The following is a 25,548-nucleotide window of genomic DNA, read 5'->3' on the forward strand; positions in this document are numbered from 1 at the left end:
TTATTGTTCTTAACAATTCAGTAGGTTGATAGGTAGGGTACTTTTTGTTTTCTAGTAGATGTTATAGTGCAAGTTTTTGTTTTCCCTTATCTCCATTATTTGTGCCTCTGGGATTGTAGTGGAGCATCATCATTATAGTTGAGGAAAATGCTGTATACCCTCTGAGATGGTTGGTGTCCCCATCTGTGACCAGCTTGCCTCAGATACTGTGCAATACCACTGTGGTGGGGAAATTTGGCAGGTGGTAGAACCTATTTTGTTAGCTCCCAGTGCTTCTTTCATTTTACTAATAATTTGTGGCCATACTGTGTTTTTGGAAGCATCTTCACTGCTTATTTAGGCTTTGTTTGGATGGGTAAGGGAGGGGAGGCATATTTGGGACCTTGCAGGTTTATTCGCCTGCCAGCAATGTCTGTTGACACTGCTGTGCTGTTAAAGGCTTCCTAGCCACTTCTACTGAGTTCTGCCACAATGGTGTTTTTGCAGGGACACTGTTTCTGCCTCTCTTAGTCTCCAAGCTATAGCGTGAGGGATGCATACCAACTTCTCCACCAGTACCATGCTTGCTGGTGCTGCAGTGGGCTTGAACTATATCTGTGGCCACATTCTGCCACTCACCCGTTCCAATACACCCACCTTTAGATGTACTGATGCATGGATCTCTCAGGCATGTTTTTGTGTTGAGAGTATTCTTTGTTGAGTAATAGCTATCCTATTTATTGCTGGTATCACCTTCTCTGAGATTCTATTTTCTAGTTTAGATTTGAGATTATTTAAAATAGACCCCATCTATTGACAGGAATATTAGTTTTTTGTGCTTTTCTGTGCTAAATTTGTGATAATACAGTCATTAGATGAACATACTTAGGACTGAAAATCAAAAGACTGTCTTTAGACATCTACAACTTTGATGTATTGTACATGACTGAGTTAAAATTGAACCATTAGAAAGGACATCATAAAGCCTTTTGATTTAGACCATCAAATACATGGGGGAAAATGTGTTCTCTCTCCGCCCCCAAATTCTATAACCTTTAAAAAAGATTTCACTGATAAAAGTTGTTTGAGGATGTTCTACTTATATGTTTTTTTCCACATCCTAAAACTCAGAAAGGAAATTTTTGTACTGAAGACTTCAGGAAGCTTGTTGAGCTGTTGTGGCCTGAAGAAATCTAGCAGCTACCAATTTTTTTTTCCAGTTGGCTGGATGAATTTTACTTTTGAAAATGTCAATCTTGCTTATTCATAGCAGGTGCTGAACTCCAGATCTCTCCAAATGTTATTCTGTTGGTTAAATTGATTTGTCAGTATTTAGTTCCTAAAATAAATAAGAATGTTTTGAGCCTGTGACTGAGAAAATATTGAAGATCACATTTGTTGTTTAGAGTTTTATATTGGTTGTGAGTTTTATTTCTATTTTTGGTTCTGCTTAATCAAGAGGCTACATAATATATCAGATGAAATAAATTATATTTTTACAAGTGTATGGTTTTCAGTAGAAAGGCTTAGAAAAAAATACCACCAAATTGAATTACCATTTTCATTACTTATATTAGTCATGATGTTTAACTCATACCCACATACATATACACACACACAAATATATGCACATATATATACCTTCCTGTGCAGACAGTTCATAGTAATAATCCTTTCAAAGAAGCACACTCTAGTTTAAGTGTATGGGAACTCTTTTGCCTGTGCTTTGGCACAGAAGTATTGCTATCAAGAAATTTTATTCCCAAGTCTATCCTTCATCCCTTATTTCAGGAATTTGTCTATATTGTTCACTAGATATGGGGTTTGGATGAGATCTAGTAAGAATGAGAGGTTTTTAATCTTGGGGTAAGTTTTGAAAAATATAATGATACTTCAGGTGTGGTCCATATGTCAGTCTATGCTGTGAATTATTGGTTAGCAGCATTCAATATGTAAGTATGGAAAGTGAGACTAATAATTTAGAAAGTTAGGTAATTTGACAGAATAATTTGTTTAACTGTCAAACTTGGTATAAAATTTGAGCTTGTTTTGGCATGTCTTTTAAAATTTATTTTCCTCGAAGTACATTTTTATTCTATTCTATAAAAGTAATTTATTCATGACTTGATTGGAAATTAAAAAACAAAAAAAACTGGTCTTTACCACAGATGGCTTGAGAAGTTCAGCTTTAACATATATTTTATAAGGCTAGAAGTTTTTGGTGAGGGAAAGATCCAATTTCTACTTGAATTCAATCAGTTTGTAGTGAATTCAAGGTACCCCTGCACCATTACTTGGATAAAGGCCAAAATGATATTTACAATTCTGATTTTGTTGAGGTGAAGAGGCATTTGAGTTTTTAAGGTCTTTAAGGGACAGAGAAAGACAAATACCATATGATTTCACTTATATATGGAATCTAAAAATCAAAATAAACAAAGAAAACAAAACCCTGACAGACAAAGATACAGAGAACACACTGATGCTTTCTAGAGGGAGATGGGCAAAAAAGGTGAAGGGGGATTAGAGACAAACTTCCAGTTACAGAATAAGCTATGGGGATGTAATGTACAGAATAGGAAATACAGTCAATAATATTGTAATGACTATGTATGGTAACAGGTGGTTACTAGATTTATTGTGGTGATCACTCCACAAGGTATAAAAATGTGGAATCACTATGTTGAACATATGAAACTAATATAATATTGTATGTCAATAATCATAATAATCATAATAATAGAAGAGTACACTGCTGCCAGATTCACTGTTTTTTGGTTTTTTTTTTTTCCGGCAAATTCAGTTTCTTAAGTAATTTTCTTAACCTTTGATTATTTACAATGAGCTGGAGAGATGAAATTAAAACATTTTGAAGGAAAAATAGATAAGGCTTATTGATTGATTTAACATAGTGTTGAAGAAAAAGGGAGAATCAATGAGTTTCTAAGTGCTATTATCTTTTTTTTTTCCCCTCTTTTATTTTTTGGTTTTTCAATTACAATTGTCCCATTTTTCCCCCATTGCTCTCCCCCACCCAGCCCACCCCTTCTCCCACAATCATATCCCTTCCCGTTGTCCATGTCCATGAGTCATTTATACACATTCCTTGACTAGACCCTTCCCTTCCTTATCCCCCTTCTCTCCCTCCCCCCTCCCTCCTATTGACTTTCTAAGTGCTATTATCTAAGAGAATTGAGAAGAGAGGTAATTCCAGAAAACTATGATAGGGTTCTTCTATATTAGTTGTATTGACATATTGGGGTTACAGTTGAAACCATTAGTTACAATAATATCTTAAATATAAGGTTCAATTCTTTAGTCAACAAATAGGCAGTGAAAATAACAAAGATCATATGAATAAAAGAGTGTTGGTATGTTTCTAATATTAGATGAGATAGTAATAAGAAAAGTAACTGGAAAAGGTAACAGAAAAATTAGTAGAATAGTAAGTAAAATAGTACAAAAGCAAAGGAAGAAGGGAAGGGTTTCATGAAGGGAGAAGTTATCAGAATTTAGGCCTCCCCACAGTTTAAAGTTTTTAATTGAATTCCATACGGTCATGGATCATACTATTCTATGCAGTTCCAATTCTTTGAAACTTGAGAAGTGTTTTATGGTTTACTGTATCTTGTGGTCTGTCATGGTGAATGTACCATGTGCACTTTAAAAAGAATGTGTATCTTTCATATGTATAATTTCTATAAATGTTAATTTAATGAGGGTGTTTGGTAGTGTTATTCAGACCTTCTGAGTACCGATTTTTTGTTTACTGGTTCTATAAGTTTCTCAGAGTTGTTAAAGTCTCTAGCTATTGTGAATTTGTCAGTTTCTCCCTTCAATTCTGTTAATTATTGCCTTATGCATTTTGAATTTCTGTTAGTAACGTATATCTATGTTACATTTTCCTAATGAACTGATCCTTGAATCATTGTGAAATGTCCTTTATTATTGATAATGCTTTGTCTTGATACTAACTTTATTTGAAGTTAATATAGTCATACCAACTTTCTTATGCTTATGGTTTTCCATCTTTCAGTTTCAACCTGTATGTATCTTGTATTTAAAGTTTGTCTCTTTTAGAGGACATATACCTTGAACTTTTATCTATTCTAATAATCTCTGCCTCTTAACTGGGATATTCAGTTCACTGGCATATAAAGTAATTATTGCTATGGATGGACTTATTTTTTTATCTATTTTTTAAAAGCAAAGGTGGTATACATTATTACATTAGCTTCAGGTGTACAATATAATGATTCAAAATTTATATACCTTATGATTACTAATACTAATAATCATTTGTCACCATGCAAACTTACCACAATATTATTGACTACATTCCACTTCACCCATCCCTCTCACCCACCTCCCCTCTGGCAACCTTCAGTTTGATCTCTGTTTCTATGAATCTGTCTTTGTTTTGTTTTGTTTGTTCGTTCATTTTTTTTCTTGTTTTAGATTTCACATACAAATGAAGCCATGCAATATTTGTCTTTCTCTGACTTATTTCACTTAGCATAATACTCCCTAGGTCCATCCATGTTATCACAAATGGCAAGATTTCTTGCATTTTTATGGATGAAAGTATTCCATTGTATTTATCTACACACCCCACTTTCTTTATATGTTCATCTCTCATTGGACACTTAGATTGCTTTGCTATCTTGGTTATTGTGAGTAATGCTGCAGTGAACATGTTATCTTTTCAGGTTAGTGTTTTCCTCTTCAAGTAAATATTTAGAAGTGGAATTGCTGCATCAAATGGTAGATCTATTTTTAATTTAATTTTTTGAGGAATCTCTATACTATTTTCCATAGTGGCTGTAACCAGTTTACATTACCATGAACGGAGCATTGGTATTCTCTTTTCTCCACATCCTTGCCAATACTTGTTACCTCTTGTTTATTTGGTTATAGCCATATTTTTAATCCTCATCCAAGGTTATGTTTATTGAATTCTGGGGTGGGGGGAGACAGAGAGAGAGAGAGAGAGAAACAGGCCTTGATTGGTTGCCTTCTGTATGTGCCCCACCCAGGGACTGAACCCATACTTAAGTATGTGGCTTGACTAGGAATTGAACCCATAGCCTTTTGGTACATGTGATGATGCTCCAACTAACTGAACCACCCAGCCAAGGCTGATGATAGCCATTTTGACAGGTGTGAGGTGATATCTCATTGTGGTTTTTATTTGCATTTCTCTGGTGCTTAGGGATGTCAAGCATGTCTTAATGAACCTGTTGGCCATCCGCATATCTCCTTTGGAAAATCTAGAAAGCCTGTTTTTTAATTGCCTTTTTTTTTGTTATTGAGTTGTATGAGTTCTTAACCCCCTCATCAGATATATGGTTTGCAGATATTTTTCTCCCATTTTGTTAGGATGCCTTTTAATTTTATTGTTTCTGTTGCTATGTAGAAGCTTTTAGTTTGATGTAGTTCTACTTGTTGATTTTTACTTTTGTTGTCTGTGATTTTGGTGTTCAATACAAAATATTGTTGTCATGACCAATGCCAAGGAGCTTTTTCTGTTTCTTCTAGGAGTTTGACAGTTTCATGTTTTTCATCTATTTTGAGTGAATTATTGTTAGCTGTGTGAGTTAGTGGTCCAGTTTCATTTTTCTGCATGTGGTTATCCACTTCTCCTAATGCCATTATTGAAGAACTGTTCTTTTTCCACTTAGTATTCTTGGATCCCTTGTCAAATATTAGTTGACTGTATATGTAGGGACTTATTTCTGAGTGCTCCATTCTGTTCCATTGGTCTTTGTGCCTGTTCTTATGCCATTACATATTATGTAGTTTTGATTTTACTATAGCTTTGTAGTTTAGTTTGAAATCTGGAAGTGTGAGGCCTCCAGCTTTGTTTTTCTTTCTCAAGATTGCTTTGACTCTTTGGGGTCTTTGTGGTTCCATACAAATTCTAGGATTTTTTTTCTATTTTTGTAAAAAATGCTGTTGATATTTTGGTAGGGATTGATCCCACTAATGGCCATATGCTAAGCTAAATCTCTCCATGTGTTTATTTGGCATAATATGACAGGCTTACAGAAATAAATTTCAAAATTTGGTACACTTGATTTGGAGTTGTTAAAATCACAGGAACATAACTAGGGAATTTGCCTGAATGTCACAAAACTTTTCTGATAATTGTTCAAGCAAGAGAGTTTTTTTATTGCTGTCCTTTCTGCACTTCCAGTTTGACTGGAGGGGTGGAAAAAGTGACTGACTGGAAACTAAAGAAATACTTGAAAAAACATTCTAAGTATTCTAAGTGATCTAGGTGGCTAGTGAATGGAGAGTTCTTTAGGGTGTGCTCAGGAGCATGCTGTGAGAAAGGATAGTGATGGATTTACTTATAAAGTGTACAGTATTTTGAGACTTGCCTGGGTCAATAATTTAAAATATTTAGTAATCTGGTAAGTAAGCAAGGAATCAGAAGTGTATTTTTGATATGGACAGATGGTTAGGAAAGAAGTAAGTATTTGCAATGTAGTCATACACTTAAAGGTGATAGTTAATCTGTCAATAGGAAGATGAGAGAGGGTGTAAAAGGAAGTGCAGAGGTCTTGAGAATACATATCATGTAACAAATTATATCTTTGTCTAAACCAGAACTTTTTAGAAAAATCAACTGAAAGAGAAACTCGCCAAGAATATGCTCTGGCTATGATTCAATGCAAAGTTTTGAAACAGTTGGAGAACTTGGAACAGCAAAAGTACGATGATGAAGATATCAGCGAAGATATAAAATTTCTTTTGGAAAAACTTGGTGAAAGTGTTCAGGATCTTAGGTATGTTATTTTTAATTTTCAAAGGCTGGATATATTGGGCTTTGTTTGACTTGTCTGGTATTTTAAGGAAATTTAAATTTGTTACTTGAATAGAAACTCAAAAGATTTTACTAAAACATTATGTCTTCCATTAAATATTTGGAGGATATGGGAAAAACAGCTGGCTTATCACCATAGTAACAATTGCTCAAAGATGTGTGTTATTTCTTTTCTTTGGGGAGAGTTCCACCATTTTCCTTTTAAAATTGGACTGGCTGTACTACACAGGTTGTTGGCACTACCATGGAACTCTTTGAGAATCTCCCTCTGTTTAGAATCTTTTCAAACAGTAATGGTTGTATATTTGTGGAGTAGTTTTGCCCATATCTGAAAGAGTATTTTTTTTCCTGCTTTCTTGAAATTCCTATTGGATTTATTTATTTTTTCTTTTTCTTTTTTAAAAAAATTTATTTATCTTTCTATTACAGTTGTCCCACTTTTTCCCCCATTGCTCCCCCCTCACTCAGCCCACCCTTTCTCCCACAGTCAGTCCCCATCCCATTGTCCATGTTCATGGGTCATTTATACTAGTTCCTTGACTAGACCCTTCCCTCACCCCCTTGTCTCCCTCCCCCCTCCCCCCTGATAACTGTTAGTGTGTTCCTTGTTTACATGCCTCTGGTTCGATTTTGCTCTTTTGTTTGTGTTGTTCATTAGTTTCCTGTATTAGGTGATATTGTATGGTATTTGTTTTTCATTGCCTGACTTATTTCACTAAGCATAATTCTCTCTAGTTTCATCCATGATGTTGCAAATGGTAGGAGTTCTTTCTTTCTTTCTGCTGCATAGTATTCCATTGTGTAAAGAGAGCCCAGAAATAAACCCAGATCTATATGAATGGTCAACTAATATTTGACAAAGTGGGAAGGAACATAAAATGAAATGAAAAGAGCCTCTTCAACAAATGATGCTGGGAGAACTGGACAAGGATATGCAAAAAAGTGAAATTAGATCACTAATTTATACCCTACACTGGAATAAATTCTAGATGCATCAAAAACTTAAATGTAAACCAGGACACCATAAAAGTCCTAGAGGAAAACAGGCAAGAAAATTTCAGATATCCCATGTAGCAATATTTTTGCCAATACATCTCCTAAGGCAAGAGAAATAAAGGAAAGAATAAACATATGGGACTAGATCAAACTAAAGAGTTTATGCTCAGCAAAAGAAAACATTTGATCAACTCATCTACAGATGGGCACTTAGGCTGTTTCCAACACTTGGCTATTGTAAATAGCGTTGCTATGAGCATAGCAGTGCATAGGTTTTTTTGAATTGGTGTTTCAAGATTATTTAGGTATAGTCCTAACAATGGAATTGCTGGGTCAAAAGGCAGTTCCATTTTTAGATTTTTGAGGAAATTCCATACTGTTTTCCATAGTGGCTGCACCAGTCTGCATTCCCACCAGCAGTGCACTAGGGTTCCTTTTTCTCCACATCCTCGCCAGCATTTGTTGTTTGTTGATTTGTTGATGATGACCATTCTGAATGGTGTGAAATGGTATCTCGTGGCTTTTATTGGCATCTCTCTGCTGACTAGTGATGTTGAGCATTCATTCATATGCCTTTGGACCCTGTGTATGTCCTCTTTGGAGAAGTGTTTGTTCAGGTCCTTAGCCCATTTTTTAATTGGGTTGTCTGTCTTTTTTGTTAAGACATATAAGTTCTTTATATATTTTGGAGATCAATCCCTTGTCTGAGGTATCATTGGCAAATATGTTTTCCCATATGGTTGGTTCCCTTTTTATTTCTTATATTAAACATTATACAAATGATGTTCATGCAGTAAAGATAAAAAACTTATACACAGTACAGATGGGACTCCATGCTCCTTCCATCATCTTTCCCACCTATTCCCATGCCCTGCCCCTTAACCCTGGCTTGTGCACATGCTAGCATGCGTGCACACACAGACAAATGGGCTCCTTTATAGTCTTCTGGATCTTGTTTATTTTTTTTTTTTGTTTAATGTCTTGATGATTTTCCCCATTAACCCTTGTATTCTTTTATTTTTAAATTATTGATACATTTTAAAAAGAGTTACTCTTGAGAAATACATCTCTGTAGGTGGATTGGGTTTGGGCACCAGGCTGACTCCAGTTGTAATTATTTGGCCATTTTCCACATGTGACCTTAAAAAAGATTCTTGACATTCTAATGCCTCAATTTTACTTTTGATAAATTAACAATAAAAATTCTAAGCTTGTAGGATTGTTGTGCAGCTTCAAGTGTCCATTAAATGCCTTCAGTATAAGAAGGGTTCCAGAAATGGATTTACCAGATAATTCAATGCAGTCTATAATCCCAATGCCCAAATGCTTTTATAGAGATGGGTTGCATTGCCCATATCAGTGGTTTGTAATGGGATTTTGTGGAGGGAGGCAAATGATTTTTGTCCTTCTATAATTTCAAATATGAATAAGTTGATTATAATATAATAGGCTAGCAGTAGGCTTTCAGTTTTATAAATTCTATTATGTTTATTAAAAAAATTTATCAGTTTCTCTATAATAATGATTTAAGATCCTTTTAAAACATAAATAAGGCCAGTGATAATTAGCTTTATAAATTTTTTATTCTACATTGGTAAATTATTACTTATTGAATTTTCAGGTTGAATTTAGAAATTTGAAAAGTATTTGTTTTCATAAAGCTAATAGGATGATGGATGCAGTTGAAAGATTTTTTTTTTTTCTATTTGAGATTTAGGATATTACTATGTACAATACTAGCTTATTATACTAACTGGGCTTACATTTAAGTAAATTATGATACTATATTATTCAAAGAGGACACTCTGATCAATTTAACAAGTAAATCCTGATTATACTGAATTACCATTCCAGCATTAAATGGCCTTTTGAAAAAGAGTACAGGCATGTCTTGTCAGGGTGTTTGTCCACTGGCTAATTGAATAATGAAGGAATTTGATACATAGTGAATAATTGTTTAATTAAAGTGCATTGATTGTAGTTTGTTATACATACAGAGATTTCTGTTTTTAATTATAGTGCATTAATTCAACCAAAGAATTGCCTCTTCACTGTTCATAATCACATTGTAAAATACTGTACAGATATGTGTTTTTGTTTTTGTAATGCAATATAGTTTATGATGTTTATAGTGTAATAGTATTAGAATACACTATTCTATTTTATATTAAAGTAACATACTTTAACATAAATTTATGTTGATGTATCTCGTGGTCTGGCAAATACTATATTTTAAGTGGCATGGTAGAAGCTCTGCTAGCATATTAGATATTTACATTAATGAATACATTATAGTAAGGATTTTGAAAGAAGTACTCTTTTTAATATCTCATGACGAGTATTCAAATTTGTCAGGAGTACTGGACCTTAGTACTCTGAATAAATTTCACATGATTTATAAAGCTTATTTAAGATGTTTAAACTTTGTTCAGTGGTAGTTCGTTAATGTACAAAGGATGGTCTTTGTAGTTAAATCATCAATGAAGATATTTTAATTAACTTGGAAGATCTCTTAGATTTTTATAAACTTTGAATTCTTTAAAAATTTTTATAGCTCATTTGATGAGTACAGTTCAGAACTTAAATCTGGAAGATTGGAATGGAGTCCTGTGCACAAATCTGAGAAATTTTGGAGAGAAAATGCTGTGAGGTTAAATGAGAAGAATTATGAGCTCTTGAAGTAAGTTTTAAATTCCAATTTACACTCTAATTCCTGTTGTTCTACATCTTCACGAACATGTTTTTTTGTCACTCCTTTAATACTCTATGGTTTTAATTTCTATTTTCATGCCCATTAATGTGGTTGAATACCTTTTAATATATTTATAGGTGGTTTGTATTGTATATCTTTTTTCTAGGACTCAGGCCACAATTTCTTCCAGGCTAATCCTGTAACTGCATGGTCCTGGAAGACACTTACCTCATACTTTGTCTATGAGCCTCAAGCAAGTGAGGATATTAAAATGTTTTTGCCTGCATTTTAACATTGTCATTAAAGAAGTTTATTGTATGGATTGTTACTTCTTTATCAGGGTAATATTTCTCAATAAAACTTTGTATTTTTCCCTATTTCCCAAGCATTTCCTTGATTAGTGAAGGAGGGATATTCTCCCTTTCCTCCTCTGAAGAGAGCTTTTCAGCTGCTGTCTACTGCTCTTTTCTCTGAAGATCTTGGAGTTCCTTGGGGGCTGGATCTGTGCTAGTTCTCCATCAACTCTTCCACATCATCATCATCCCCCTCCAAAACCATGGACTTGCCCAGAGACACAGTATCTTCCAAAACAGACACAGACTCTTTGTCAAAGCCCTCAAAAATCTCTTTCAGCAACCAACTCAGGCCACAGTTTCTTCCAGGCCAATTGCATAATTGCATGGTCCTTAAAGACACTTCCTCTGCGCTTTGTCTATGAGGCTCAAGCAAGTGAGGGTATTAAAATGTTCCTTCCAGAATTCCCTGAGGGTTAAATTAGTTTTGTAACCAAACTAGTGGGTTCCCAGTGCCTGCTGCCCATAGGCGATATCTCTGTCTCCAGAGTCCAGTGGAAGGGAAAATGGAATTTTTATTTACTTATAGATAGACACAGATTTCTTAATGCCCACTCTCAGCCCCTTGCCACTGGAGGAACAAGCAGGCTGCTGGTGGGTGGATGCAGCTTTGCTGCGAGGGAGGGGTGTGCGGCTTGTTGCCCGGATGCGCCGCCTCCTGGGACCTGCCAGCCCAAATCTCTTCCTTCACCCCCATTACAATCCCCTCCTCTAATACTCTGGACACTTGTAATTTTACAAGGACAGATGGATGAAGGTGTCATTCTTTCTGTAACTACTTCCTGTTCACCAAGGGGCATAGTCCTACCTATATCCTGGTCCAGTGGTCCCTAACAAAGGGGGTCAGGAGTGGAGGAGAGCCTTCACACAAGGGAGAAGGATCTTGCAAAGTCCAGGTCAGTTGGTTGTCCCTGAAAAGCAGCATACATGATGTCCAAAGGATGGCATTACTGGACAAGTTGGCACCCTTGTCGTGTTCTGGAGTTGACAAATTTGGCAAAAGAGTTAGAAGGCATAATCAAAACTATAAATAACAAAGGTAGGGGCTAATTCAACAGTGTCCCTCATTAAGAAAAGCAACAAAAAGAGAAACAAACAAACAAAAAACAACCATAAAATACTCAGAGCACAATTTCCTGAGATGTTAACAGTGTGAAGTTTAGCAGTAAACTGATTCATACTTGCACAGTCTCCTTTGTCGCCTGAGAGCTGTGTGACTGATCATACAGGTATTAGGATGAAAGAGTCATTGGGTCCAGAACTCAAATTTTGTTCTATAATCAAGACATTTTTTCTGTGTACAACTTGGTCAAGAACTGAATTGTTTGAGGTGAGAGACGTTTGAGAACTGCTGTTTGACTATACAGTAATACTTTTTCTTTTCGACACATCTGATCTCCATCCTCTTTTGCAAATTCAGACCTTTACCTTCTCCCCTTTCATGTTTTTGTTGTCACATATTATCTCTGTTTATTCTGTAAGTTTGTTAGTGATCTTACTTATAGTTTTGTGACCTTCTATTTTTTGTCTCAGTAGAGTAACACCATTGCGTATTTCCTGTAATGGAGGTCTTCTGGTGATAAATTCATGCAGCTTTTGTATGTCTGGAAAAGTCTTTATTTCTTCTTCATATTTTTGATTCCAAAAAACCTCCGCTGCCTTGCGGCATACCTCTTCAGGGGAAAGGCTAAGGGAGTAAACCCCGACAGAAAATCCGGAGCCGGAGTCCCTAAGGCGGTTTGACGTTGTAGTCAACACCGGCAACTCCTGCGGCGCACCTGAACCCAAGCTGTATCGACTCCGTCTTTCCCTTGGATCCTTCAGCTGCGAAGAGAGGGGGGGTCTGCTGCATGGGCAACAGCAGACCCTCCATATCACCCCGCCCAGGCTCTGTAGCTTCAGCTTCACTGGAGAAGACACTCCAGCGTCATCGTAAGATGTCGATTCAACACGGGAGGAGACAGATACCGTGTCACTCCCGAGTCGGACTGCACAGCCATTCTCGGCGGTGCAGATAGACTCTTAAGAAGCTACACCATCGTCTCTCGAGACGGACGGCTGCCGACGACGACGATTATTCTTGGCTGGTAATTTCTCTCTTTCAGTAGTTTGAATATTTGGTTCTCTCTTCTGGCTTATAACATTTTTTCTGAGAAGTCGGATGCTAACATAATGGACTTTCCTTTACAGGTTATTTTCTTTTTTTTCCTGGTTGCTTTGAGAATTATTTTGTTGCGATTAATTTTTGACAGTTTTGATACAAGGTACCTTGGAGAAAGCCTCTTTGGATTGAGGTAACTAGGTGTTCTGTATGCTCCTTGGATTTGAGGACCTAGCTCTTACCATAAACCATAGGTTTGGGAAGTTCTCATCAATTGTTTGAATAGGCTCTCTTTTCTTCACCCTGTCTTCTTCTGGTATGCCCATTAGTTTTGTATTGTTCTTTCTGATAAAGTCAGATAGTTCTTGTATAGTTCTTTAATTTTTTTTTTTTTTTTTTTAATGCTCAAGTCTCTCTGTTTTCCTCTGTGCCAGTTCTAAACCTCTATCTTCGATATCAGTAATCGTTTCCTCCATCCGGTCCACTGTATTTCCTATGTTTGCTAGTTTATTCTCTATTATTGAGTTCTTCATCTCCAGAATTTATCTTCCGTTCTTTTTTAAAGTTTCAATCTCTTTGGTAAAGTACTCATTTTATTCATTTTTTTTTTTTCTGAGAGCAATAAATTGCTTGTCTGTATTTTCTCACATCTCACTGAGTTTTCAGAACTGCAATCTTTGTCATTTATATCCCATATTTTCATGTCTTTAAGTTTGGTTTCTGGAGATCTTTTATTTTCTTTCTGAGCTGCCTCACTATGTTGGTTATTCATGATATTTGATGGATTCCCTCTCTGTCTAGGCATTTACATACGACTGGCAGTTCTCTAGCAGATTAATACTCTTCTTCTTATTTTCCATTGTATGACACTGAATCACATGGTTTTATAGCTCTTTGAAGTCCCAGTGCTGTCTCCCACAGGCAGATGCTGCTAGCGGTACAGCTGTGATGTGTGGTGTGGGGTTGGTTGGGGGATCTGGCCTGCTTCTTTGTGGTTTTGCCCTCCCAGTAATGGCGACCTCAGACCTTGATTGGGTACCCCTGGGACCAGTCACAGAGTGCCCCCTTTGCTCAGGGAAAATAAGCATTTCTGTAGATTGATTTTGGGTTTGCAGATAATGTGCTCTGCAACCTGACACAAAGGGAGGTGAGTGGAAGCAGGGCTTCATGGCTTTGTTTTTCTGTCCAGAATGACCACCTCCTGACAACCTTGGCTGCACCCCTGTGCTGTGTACTTCCCCGGTCTCTGGGCTCAGCTGCTCCCATGTGAAGGTTGCATGAGCTACAACTGGATTCCTCCCCTCTTGGGACTGAGCCCCATTGTGAGATCCTGGCTGCAGGGCTGTGTGCATCTGTGATTGTCCTCACCCCTTCTCCCTTCTTGTCTCCCAGTTTTGCTCCCAGTTGCACACCTTTATATGTTTTGATGTGTGGATCACTCAGGCAAGTTTGTGCATTGAGCAGGGAATCTTTTGTTGAGTTAAAGCTTTTCACATTGTTGAAACTTCAAGGGGAGAGACCAAGAGGACCGCTCACGCTGCCATTCCTCTGATGTCTATAGTTGCTTATTAACTTGTGGAGTCTTTGAGTTGAGTCTTTTTCATTTTCTGCTTATACCATGATGTCCTTTGCAAAAGAAGGTGGTTATATTTCTTCCTTCCTAGTCTGTATATCTTTTGTTTCCTTTTCTTGTCTTATTGCATCAGTGAGTACTTCTACTATGATGTTGAAAAGGAGTGGTAAGAGGACATCTTTGCTTTATTTCTGATCTTATCAAGAAATCTGGTTTCTCATGACTAAGTATAATTTTACCTGTAAACTTTTGTAAATGTTCTTTGTCAAGTTGAGGAAGTCCCCTGTATTTTCTATTTGCTGAGAGTTTTTATTGTTAATAGGTGTTGACATTTGTGAAATTATTTTTATGCATCTATTGATATGATCGTATGATTCCTGTCTATTGATGTGATGGATTACATTTATTTATTTTTGAATACTGAACCAGCTTTTCATGTTTTAATTGGTTGTGGTACATAAGTCGTTTTATACATTGTTATATTTGATTTGTTAGTAGTTTGTTGAGGACTTTTGCATCTATGTTTATGAGTAATATGGTCTGTAATTTTTTTTTCTTGGGATATCTTTGTTTAATTTTGGTGTCATGGTAATGATGGCTTCATAGAATGAATTAGGAAGTGCTCCCTCTGCTTCCATTTTCTGAAAGAAATTGTAGACAGTTGGTATCATTTCTTCCTCAAGTGCTCAGTAGAATTTAATAGTGATACCATCTGGGTCTATTGCTTTCTTTTTTGGAAGATTGTTAATGATTGCTTCAATTTATTTAATGGATATTCTTTAACAGACACCATCCAGATTAACTGTTTCTCATTTGGTGAGAACTCTGAGGACAGCCACCTGGCTGGGCCTATAGGTGTTTTTATCTTTCAAGCTAGTCCTTGCTCAGTCTCCAGTAGTGTTCTTACTAGATGATGTATGCAGCAGCAGCTTCTGCTCCCAATTAGCTATGAGTCTGTGTGTTTACCTGTCTCTCTAGCTTATGTGGCAGTGGTTTGCCCTGGGACCCCAGTTTTCTTTTGGATCTCCTAAAGAAGAGGTGTTGATTTTCATTTTGTTAAATTTTTCTTCTTGTGAGGATGGATGGTGGCATCCAAGTTACTCACTATTGAACTGGAAACTGGAAGTCTGTTTTTCTTTTTCAAAATGGTTTTGGCTACTCTGGGTTCCTTGCCCTTTTTATGAATTATAGAATCACCTTGTTAAATTCTACAAAGAAGCAGTTTGGAATTCTATTAAGAATTATGCTGAAGCTCTAAATCGTTATGGAGTGTATATTGCCATCTTAATATTTAGTATTCAGATCCATGAACACAGGATGCTTTCACATTTATTTAGATCATATTTAATTGCTTTCCAGCGTTTTGTAGTTTTCAAAATATGTTCTGTAGTTTTTCTAAATTTATTTGTAAATCTTTTTCTTTTTATACTATTATAAATGAAACTGGTTTTATATTTTTTATTTTATTTATTTATTTTTATCTTTTTTTGTTTTTCTTTTATTTTTTGGTTTTTCAATTACAGTTGTCCCATATTTACCCCATTGCTCCCCACTACCCACCCCACCCCTTCTCCCATAATCATATCTCTCCCCGTTGTCCGTGTCCATGAGTCATTTATACATGTTCCTTGACTAGACCCTTCCCTTACTTATCCTCCTTCCCTCCCTCCCCCCTCCCCCCTATTGACTGCTATTCTACTCTTTGTCCTATTTAGTTCATTTGTTTGTGTTGTTCTTTAGTTTCCTGTATTAGGTGATATCATATGGTATTTTTCTTTCTTTGCCTGGCTTTTTTCACTAAGCATAATTCTCTCTAGTTCCATCCATGTTGTCGCAAGTGGCAGGAGTTCCTTCTTTCTCTCTGCTACATAGTATTCCATTGTGTAAATGTACCACAGTTTTTTGATCCACTAATCTACAGATGGGCACTTAGGCTGTTTCCAGTACTTAGCTATTGTAAACAGGGTTGCTATGAACATAGGGGTGCATAAGTTCTTTTGAATTAGGGTTTTAGGATTTTTTGGGTATAACCCAACAGTGGAATCGCTGGTTCAAAGGCAGTTCCATTTTTAGTTTTTTGAGGTAATTCCATACTGTTTTCCATAGTGGCTGCACCAGTCTGCATTCACACCAACAGTGCAGTAGGGTACCCATTTCTCCACATCCTCGCCAGTACTTGTTTTTTGTTGATTTGTTGATGATGGCCATTCTGACAGGTGTAAAGTGGTAACTCATTGTGGTTTTTATTTGCATCTCTCTGATGGCCAATGATGTTGAGCATTTTTTCATGTGTCTATGGACCTTCTGTATGTCCTCTTTGGAGAAGTGTTTGTTCAGGTCCTTTGCCCATTTTTTAATTGGGTTGTTTGTTTTCTTGATGTTGAGTCGTATAAGCTCTTTATATATTTTGGAGATCAGTCCCCTGTCTGTGATATCATTGGCAAATATGTTTTCCCATATGGTTGGTTTCCTTTTCATCTTGCTGATGTTTTCTTTTGCTGAGCAGAAACTCATTTGTTTATTTTTTTCCTTTATTTCTCTTGCCTTAGGAGATGTATTCGTGAAGATATTGTTACGTGGGATATCTGAAATTTTCCTGCCTATGTTTTCCTCTGAGACTTTTATGGTGTCATGGCTTACACTTAAGTCTTTGATCCATCTTGAGTTTATTCTCGTGTGTGGTGTAAGTTGGTGGTCTAGTTTCATTTTTTTGCAAGTCCCTGTACAGTTCTCCCAGCACCAGTTGTTAAAGAGGGGCTCTTCTCACTCCATTTTATGTTTCTTCCTCCTTTATCAAATATTAATTGACCATAGAGGCCTGGGTTTATTTCTGGACTGTCTATTCTGTTCCACTGATCTATATGTCTGTTCTTATGCCAGTACCAGACTGTTTTGATCACAGTGGCTTTGTAGTATTGTTTGATGTCTGGTATTGTGATTCCTCCTGCTGTGTTCTTCTGTTTCAAGATTGCTTTTGCTGTTTGTGGTCTTTTTTGGTTTCATATGAATTTTTGGAGTATTTGTTCTAGGTCTGTGAAATATGTCATTGGTATTTTAATAGGGATTGCATTGAATCTGTAAATTGCTTTGGGTAATATGGCCATTTTGATGATGTTTATTCTTCCCATCCAAGAACATGGTATTTGCTTCCATTTATTTATATCTCCCTTAATTTCTTTCTTCAATGTTACGTAATTTTCAGAGTACAGGTCTTTTATCTCTTTGGTTAAGTTTATTTCTAGGTACTTTATTTTTCTTGTTCCTATAGTAAATGGTATTTTCTTTTTTGTCTCTGTCTCCGCTATTGTTGGTGTACAGAAATGCCTTAGATTTCTGTATATTTATTTTGTACCCTGCTATTTTGCCAAATTCATTTATTGTATCGAGTAGTCTTTTAGTGGAGTTTATAGGGTTTTCTATGTATACTATCATGTCATCTGCATATAATGATAGTTTTACTTCTTACTTCCCAATTTGGATGCCTTTTATTTCTTTGTCTTATCTGATTGCTGTGGCTAGGACTTCCAACACTATGTTGATTAGGAGTGGAGAGAATGGACAGCCTTGTCTAGTTCCTGATTTCAAGGGAAATGCTTTCAGTTTTTGTCCGTTGAGTATGATGTTGGCTTCAGGCTTCTCATATATAGCCTTGATTATGTTAAGGTATGCTCCCTCTATTCCCATTTTGCTGAGTGTTTTCATCATAAATGGGTGTTGTACTTTATCAAATGCTTTTTCTCATATGATATGATCATGTGACTTCTTTCTTTCATTTTGTTTAGGTGATGTATTATATATATTGATTTGCGAATATTAAACCATCCTTTAATCCCTGGGATAAATCCCACTTGATCGTGGTGTATAATCTTTTTGATGTATTGCTGGATCCTGTTTGCCAATATTTTATTGAGGATTTTAGCATCTATGTTCATCAGTGATATTGGCCTGTAATTTTCTTTCTTTGTTGTGTCTTGATCTGGTTTTGGGATTAGGGTAGTACTGGCTTCATAGAAAGAGTTTGGGATTTTTCCCTCTACTTGGATTTTTTTGAATAGTTTGAGGAGGGTAGGAGTTAGTTCTTCCCTAAATGTTTTGTAAAATTCGCCTGTGAAGCCATCCGGTCCAGGGCTTTTGTGTGCAGGGAGATTTTTGATTACTGTTTCATTTTCCTTCTTTGTTATTAGTCTGTTGAGACTTTCTACTTCTTCTTGATTCAGTTTTGGAAGGTTATATGTTTCTAGAAATTTGTCCATTTCTTCTAGGTTGTCAAATTTCTTGCCATACAGTTGTTTGTAGTAATTTCTTACAATTGTTTGTATTTCTGTGGTATCAGTCGTGACTTCTCCTCTTTCATTTCTGATTTTATTTATTTGGGTCTTCTCTCTTTTTTTCTTGATGAGCCTGGCTAGAGACTTGTCGATTTTGTTTATTTTTTTGAAGAACCAGCTCCTAGTTTCGTTGATTTTTTGGATAGTTTGTTTAGTCTCTGTGTCATTTAATTCTGCTCTGATCCTGATGATTTTCTTCCTTCTTCTTGCCCTTGCTTTGTTTGTTGTTGTTCTAGTTCTTGTAGCTTTAGGGTTAGATTTTTTATTTGAGTTTTTTCTATTCTTTTCAGATATGCCTGAATTGCTATGAACTTCCCTCTTAGGACTGCTTTTGCTGTGTCCCATAGGTTTTGGGCTGTTGTGTGTTCATTGTCATTAGTTTCTAGAAATTTCTTGATTTCTTCTTTGATATCATTGTTAACCCATTCATTGTTTAATAGCGTCTTATTCATTCGCCATGAATCAACCTCTCTGAGGTTGATTTTTAGTTTCAAGGCATTGTGGTCTGAAAAGATTCTTGATATGATTTCAGTTTTCTTGAATTTGCTGAGGCTTGTTTTGTGTCCTATTATGTGGTCTATCTTTGAAAATGTCCCATGTGCATATGAAAAGAATGTATATTTTGCTTCTTTGGGGTGAAAAGTTCTATATATATCAGTTTAGTCCATGTGGTTTAGTGAGTTGTTCAATGCCTGTATATCCTTGGTGTTTCTCTGCTTCGAAAATCTGTCTATTGTTGATAATGGCGTGTTGAAGTCCCCTACTATGAGTGTGTTGTTGTTGATATCCTTCTTGTGGTCTTCTAGTATTTGCTTTATGCATTTGGGTGCTCCTATGTTGGGTGCATATATGTTTATCAGCGTTATATCTTCTTGATGGATTGTTCCTTTATTATGAAATGTCCTTCTTTGTCTCTTTTTATTGCTCTTGCTTTGAAATCCGTTTTGTCTGATATGAGGACTGCTACCCCAGGTTTTTTTTCAGGTCCATTTGCTTGGAATACTTTTTTATATCCCTTTACTTTCAGTCTGTGTAAAACTTTTGTTTTGAGGTGTGTTTCTTGTAGACAGCAAATATGTGGGTCCTGTTTTCTTATCCATTCCGTTACCCTATGTCTTTAATTGGAGCATTTAATTCATTTACATTTAAGGTTATTGACATGTATTTATTCATTTCCCTTTGTACCTCTGTTCCTCTCCTCTTTTTTTTCTTTTTCTCTTCTTTTTTCTTAGAACATTCCCTTTAACATCTCTTGCAGTGCTGGTGAGGTGAAGATATATTCTTTTTGTCTTCCTTTGTCTGAGAAACTCCTTATTTCACCTTCCATTTTGAATGAGAGCCTTGCTGGGTAGAGTATTCTTGGTTGTAGGCCTTTGTTTTTCATTGCTTGAAATATTTTTGACCATTCCCTTCTGGCTTGTAGTGTTTCTGTTGAGAAATCGGTCAATAGCCTTATCGGAGCTCCCTTGTATGTTGTTTGCTGTTTTTCTCTTGCTGCTTTTAGGATTCTCTCTTTGTCTTAGAATGTTGCCATTTTAACTATGATGTGCCTTGGAGTGGGTTTTTTTGGGTTCCTCTCATTGGAACTCTCTGTGCTTCCTGGACTTGCATAACTTTTTCTCTCATCAGGTTGGGAAAATTTTCTGTCACTATTTCTCCTATCAGTTTATCTATTCCTTGTTCTTCTGATCCCTCTTTAATTCCAATGACTCTGATATTGTTCTTCCTTATGCTGTCCTCTAATTCCCTTACCTCTTCTTCATACTTTTTCAATCTTTTTTCATTTTGCTGTTTCGTCTGTAAATTTTTTTCTACATTATCTTCTAACTCACTAATCCGATCCTCTGCTTTGTTTAGTCTGCTTTTGACTGATTCTACTGTGTTTTTCAGTTCAGAGATTGCATTATTCATTTCTTCCTGGTTCTTGTTGATAGTTTCTATGTCTTTTTTTTATGCTGGTGTAGTTCTCTGCAAATTCTCTGTAATTTTCTTGGAGCTGTTGCAAACTTCCTTGGAGGTTGTCATAGTTGTTTTTAAGGTTGTCGAGTATATTGAGCTTCTTCGCCACCATTGTTTTGAATTCCATGTCTGACATTTGGGCTATGTCTATTCCATCTACCTCTCTTTCTGGGGATTCCTCTTTTCTTTTCATTGAGAGGTTGTTTCTGTATCTTACCATGTTGGATTCTTCTTGTTTATGTTTGTTTTTTGGGTTTGTCTGCTTTGACTTCCCACCTTTGTGGTATGAGATTCTTTATAGGAGATCTGGGGGTTTCAGTGGTGCAGTCTCTTTGATCTCCTGGGCCTGATGTTCTTGGGGTACCCTTTATGTCGTTTGTTTATGCTGTCTAGTTATATTTCAGATGCTCTTTGTTAGGATCTTCCTTCTGGCTAGTTGATTGAGAGTCACTCTATCCACTTTGTCTTGAGTTCTTTTGTGGAGATGTCAGTTCAGCCTTTGTGTGTCGTCTTGTTTTTCTGTGTCCACAGCTGGTCTAATGAGGCGGGTCAGAGGTTCCTGTTCCTTGCAGCAGTGGTGTGCGCCCGTACAGTGCGTTCCTTTTGGTGCCTGTTGGAGCTAGTTGAGGTGCTTTGTGCGTGCGCCTGTGCACACACAAGGCGGCCCGAGAGCTTGCCTCAGGCCTGCCAAGTCACGCTCTGGGAGTTGGTCTCTCACCTCTTAGGGTGGGGCCACAGACACTTGTGCACAGTGGAAGTGAGTGTCTGTGAGTCGCTGCTGCCTGCTGTTCCTGCGCCGCAGCCGCCCACTGTTCCCGCACCTGCCTGGGCGGGCACGAGCAGAGCCTGAGCAAGTGCTCTGTGCTCTGGCCTGGCGCCCACTGAAGCTGGCCAGGGGGTACTGTGCACGGTCTTCTGCGTGTCCAGTGGGCCCTCCCTGCGCCCGCTGGGGCACTGATCTTATTCTGTTGGGGTGTGTCAGAGGGGCACCTGGATGCACGGCCCCGCGCACCTGGGCCAGTGAAGGAGGGCACTTCCCTATGCACACCGGCGCGACCCAAGGGGAGGGTTGGGGAGTGGGCGAGCTCACTCTTGCGCCTGAGCTCCTCAAGAATGTCCTATCACCCCCAAACTTTCCCCCTCTCTCTGAAGTTCACAAGAGAAAAATACAAAGGAAAAATTACGTTTTCACTTGCACAGCAGCACGCTATCTCCCGTCTTCCAGCGCCAATGCCACCTGGTCGAGTTCTATCTCTGCCAGCGGGCAGAGATCCGCTTTCCTCCTGACTCCCCTCTGGGGAAGGCTGTGGTCGCCAAAAAGCCTTTGTGTCCTTTCAGCTGCAGCTTGGGCACCCACCCCTGTCAGGAATCCCATTTTGTTCCTTTTTCCTCCGCTATCCTTACTAAACAGGTCGTTCCCAGATGTTTTTTTCTCTAATCCAGCAGTGCCAAGGCTTGACTCCTGCCAGTGTCCAGCCACTCACTGAGATGTTCTGCCTGCAATTAGTCCAAACACAGACAGGTCTCGGGAGCCTGAGAGCGCAGCCTCCCCTCACTCCTGCACCATCTTCCTTCTCCTGATACTGGTTTTAACTTCATTTTTGAATGTTCATTACAAGTTTATAGAAATACAATTGATTTTTTATATTGCTCTTATATTCTGTAATCTTTATGAGCTCTTTTTATTAGTTTCAATAAGATATATTTAATATAGTGGACTCCTTTCCATTTTCTATATACAAGAGTATATCATCCATGAATAGAGATAGTTTAACTTCCTACTTTCCAATTTGGAAAGGGGGATTTAAGGGGGATAAATGGTAATGGAAAAAATACAATAGATTAAAAAATATGTAATTAAATTATATATGCATTTTTGAATAAACTAGTCAACTAAATAGTTCTAGTAGAATTTTGGATGGAATTGAGTTTATAGTTCAATTTAGGGGGAATTGGTATTTTTAATTTGGGAGTCTTAATTCATGAACATGGAATATCCTTTTATTTATATAGGATTTTACTCAGATAATGTTATGGTCTTATCCATCCTTTATTAGATTTATTTCTGTTTATTTGAGTTTTTGCCATCCCTGTCGATTATGCCATTTAAATGTTTTTGTTTTTTATTTTAGCTTTAGTAGAACTTTTTGTGATAGAAATACAGTAAAATCCTGGTTCTTGAACTTCTTCCATCTCAAGCAGTTTGGTCCTTGACCAAGTTGTTCACAAAAACTGTTTCTGTTGTCGAACAAAGCTTCGGTTCTTGGTACAACAACTCTTTTATACTGATACTTGTGTCATCAGTCACGTGTCTTAGGAGACAAAGGAGACTTAGTTTTTGAACACATCACTTCTGGAACAGCCTTCTCCAATGAGTTAAGTTTGAGAACTGAGGTCCCACTGTAGGTTATATTAGTGCTGTTTGGCACAGTACTCAGTAGCTAAAAAGCACTTGAAATGTATCTGGTGTGACTAATAAACTGAATTTTTAAGTTTAATTTAATTCCAATAAATTTAACTTTAATTAGCTCATGTGGCTAGTGACTTTCATATGGGACAAGCACAGTTTGAGTCTGGTTTGGAGAATTACTGACAGGAAGCAGTTTTGTGTTCAACTTCCATGGCTGCCAGCTTGGTATTTGGTTTTCTCAAGTTATTTAGTGTTGTGTTTCTTTGACTTTGCACTTTAATATTTTGTTACTGTTGTTTAGTTTTTCATATTGTGCTTTCTTGTGGGTTTATACTTTAAAAGAAAAATAATATTATTATTTTAGTCAGCTATGTAGAAGGAAAGGAGGTTGTTCAATAAACATTTTTAGGCAGTTCTGTTGTTTAGACTTTATTTTCTATGAATTACCCCAAAATATATTCTTGTTTAAACAAAGTGTGCCAAACCAAAGTGAATGGATGATAGATGTTGGCAGGATGGTGGAGAATACTTAGGGAGAAAGAGCAGATTATCCTTTCAGCATGCCACTTTGAGTTTTTCACAACAAAACAAGCTCACATATGCATTACATGCATTTTTATTATGATAAACGTAAAGAGCATTTTGAAGTGCATGTTTTGTTTCCTAGCTGTAGATTTTAATTTTTATGGCTTCCCTAAATTGCTTTCTTTACCTTTGTATGACCCTTTGTGATTTTTCTGAATAACTAGAAACAATGGCATGTAGCACTACAGTTTTATTTTATGATAATGTGATTATACATGTGAAGTTATTGATTGCCTTTAGTTTCTATTCCCTTAAATTATCTGTATGGGATACTGAGGGATGTACTAGTGCTGCCCTTCAAACTAGCAGACAGAATAGATACAGATGGAATCTTTATTTTATTCTGCTATTTAAAAAGCCCAGTGCTGCTTTTTATCTGTGGATATCTGTAGATATTTTCCAGGTAATTCTAAACGTAGCAAGTATGTGATATAAATTCGTTTTTGTCTCATCACTTTTGAGTATAATAGTTTTCAGAAAATACTTTCTAGTCATGTATGTTATAATTATGAAATAAGTATGTAATTTGAATAAGGAAATATTCTGAAATATAAGAAACCATGCAGATTATAATTAAGAGAAAAGGAAAAGGAAAAGCCAAGGGAGCAAGCAAGATTACAACCTTGAGGGAAAAGTTTTGAAAGAGAATGAGAGCAAATATGTGTAGTGATCCATTAGAATAATGTAAATTCTATTTGGGATTTGAATAGACTCTTTTCAAGGTTTCATTTCTAGCAAATATCAGAGTTAGCATTCACATTTGTCCTAATTCCAGAGGTGTGATATGTTGCTGTCTAGATCCCATTGGAGTATTTGACAAAACCTCTGCTTGTGGTTAATGTGGTGATAGAGATTTGAATTGCCATGAATCCATTATTGATACAACAACTGTATTCAGGGATATCTTGGAGGAAGCTCTCTTTGCTTACCACAAGAATCTCATTTGAACCTATTTATTTTTGGACATTTTTATTGATGATTTGAAATAGAAATAGAAAGCATGCTTAGTGGATATACAGATAATAATATAAAGATATTTTTACTTTTGTAGAAGATATTCAGCAGACTAAATGGCCCTAAAGATACATTAAAATTATTTCTGTGTTAATAGAAGATTTGACTGGAAAGTCTCTGTTACTCCTCCTAATTCTAACATTCTTTGATTCTGAGAGTATGCTTGTAAATGTTTATTGAGATCTTGTTCAAAGGTAGATTCTAACTTAGTAGATCTAAGGTTCGGTTTGTGATTCAGCATTTTAAATAAGTGGCTCAAGATTTCTCTGCCTACCTTTCTCTGTCGTCACCTTAGCCTGTCAAATAGCTAAACTGTATAAAAAATAGGAAGTACTGATAAAGAACTTGTTATCAATTCAGGAGTTACTTCATTATGAAGTAATTCTATACCTTTGTCCAGACTAACTGAGAAACCAATCTCTTGTCACTCTACTCATCTCTGTCTTTGTAATGCCAAAGCAGCCATGGGCAGTGAGCAAACTAATGAGTATGGCTGTGTTCCCCTAAAACTTTATAAAAATGGTGGCTACTGGACTTCTGCTATAATTTGCTGACCTCTAGTTTAAGGTATTCAGAACAAATGTTCTGTTATGCTTTTACGGAATCCTACGTTACTATTTTATTATTTTTATTTTATTATTATTATTTTCTTAATAAAATTTCAAAATAACATTAAAATAATTTAATCTACATCCGGCCAAGATGGAGGCGTAGACAGACATGCTGCGT

General features: G+C 36.6%; 1 protein-coding gene across 3 annotated transcripts in view; it reads left to right on the top strand.

Annotated features, from left to right (window-relative positions):
* ATP6V1H (ATPase H+ transporting V1 subunit H) overlaps nucleotides 1–25,548 on the top strand; it is a 165,526-nt gene that overhangs the window by 61,955 nt on the left and 78,023 nt on the right. For all 3 annotated transcript variants that reach the window (XM_090283699.1, XM_090283701.1, XM_090283700.1), the window contains 2 exons: nucleotides 6,592–6,770; nucleotides 10,359–10,484. In XM_090283699.1, coding sequence (XP_090139825.1) covers nucleotides 6,592–6,770; nucleotides 10,359–10,484 — 305 coding nt within the window. The remainder of the gene's footprint in view (nucleotides 1–6,591; nucleotides 6,771–10,358; nucleotides 10,485–25,548) is intronic.

The sequence above is a fragment of the Furipterus horrens genome, unplaced genomic scaffold, assembly GCF_987537825.1.
Source record: "Furipterus horrens unplaced genomic scaffold, mFurHor1.1.pri manual_scaffold_7, whole genome shotgun sequence".
Taxonomy (NCBI): domain Eukaryota; kingdom Metazoa; phylum Chordata; class Mammalia; order Chiroptera; family Furipteridae; genus Furipterus; species Furipterus horrens.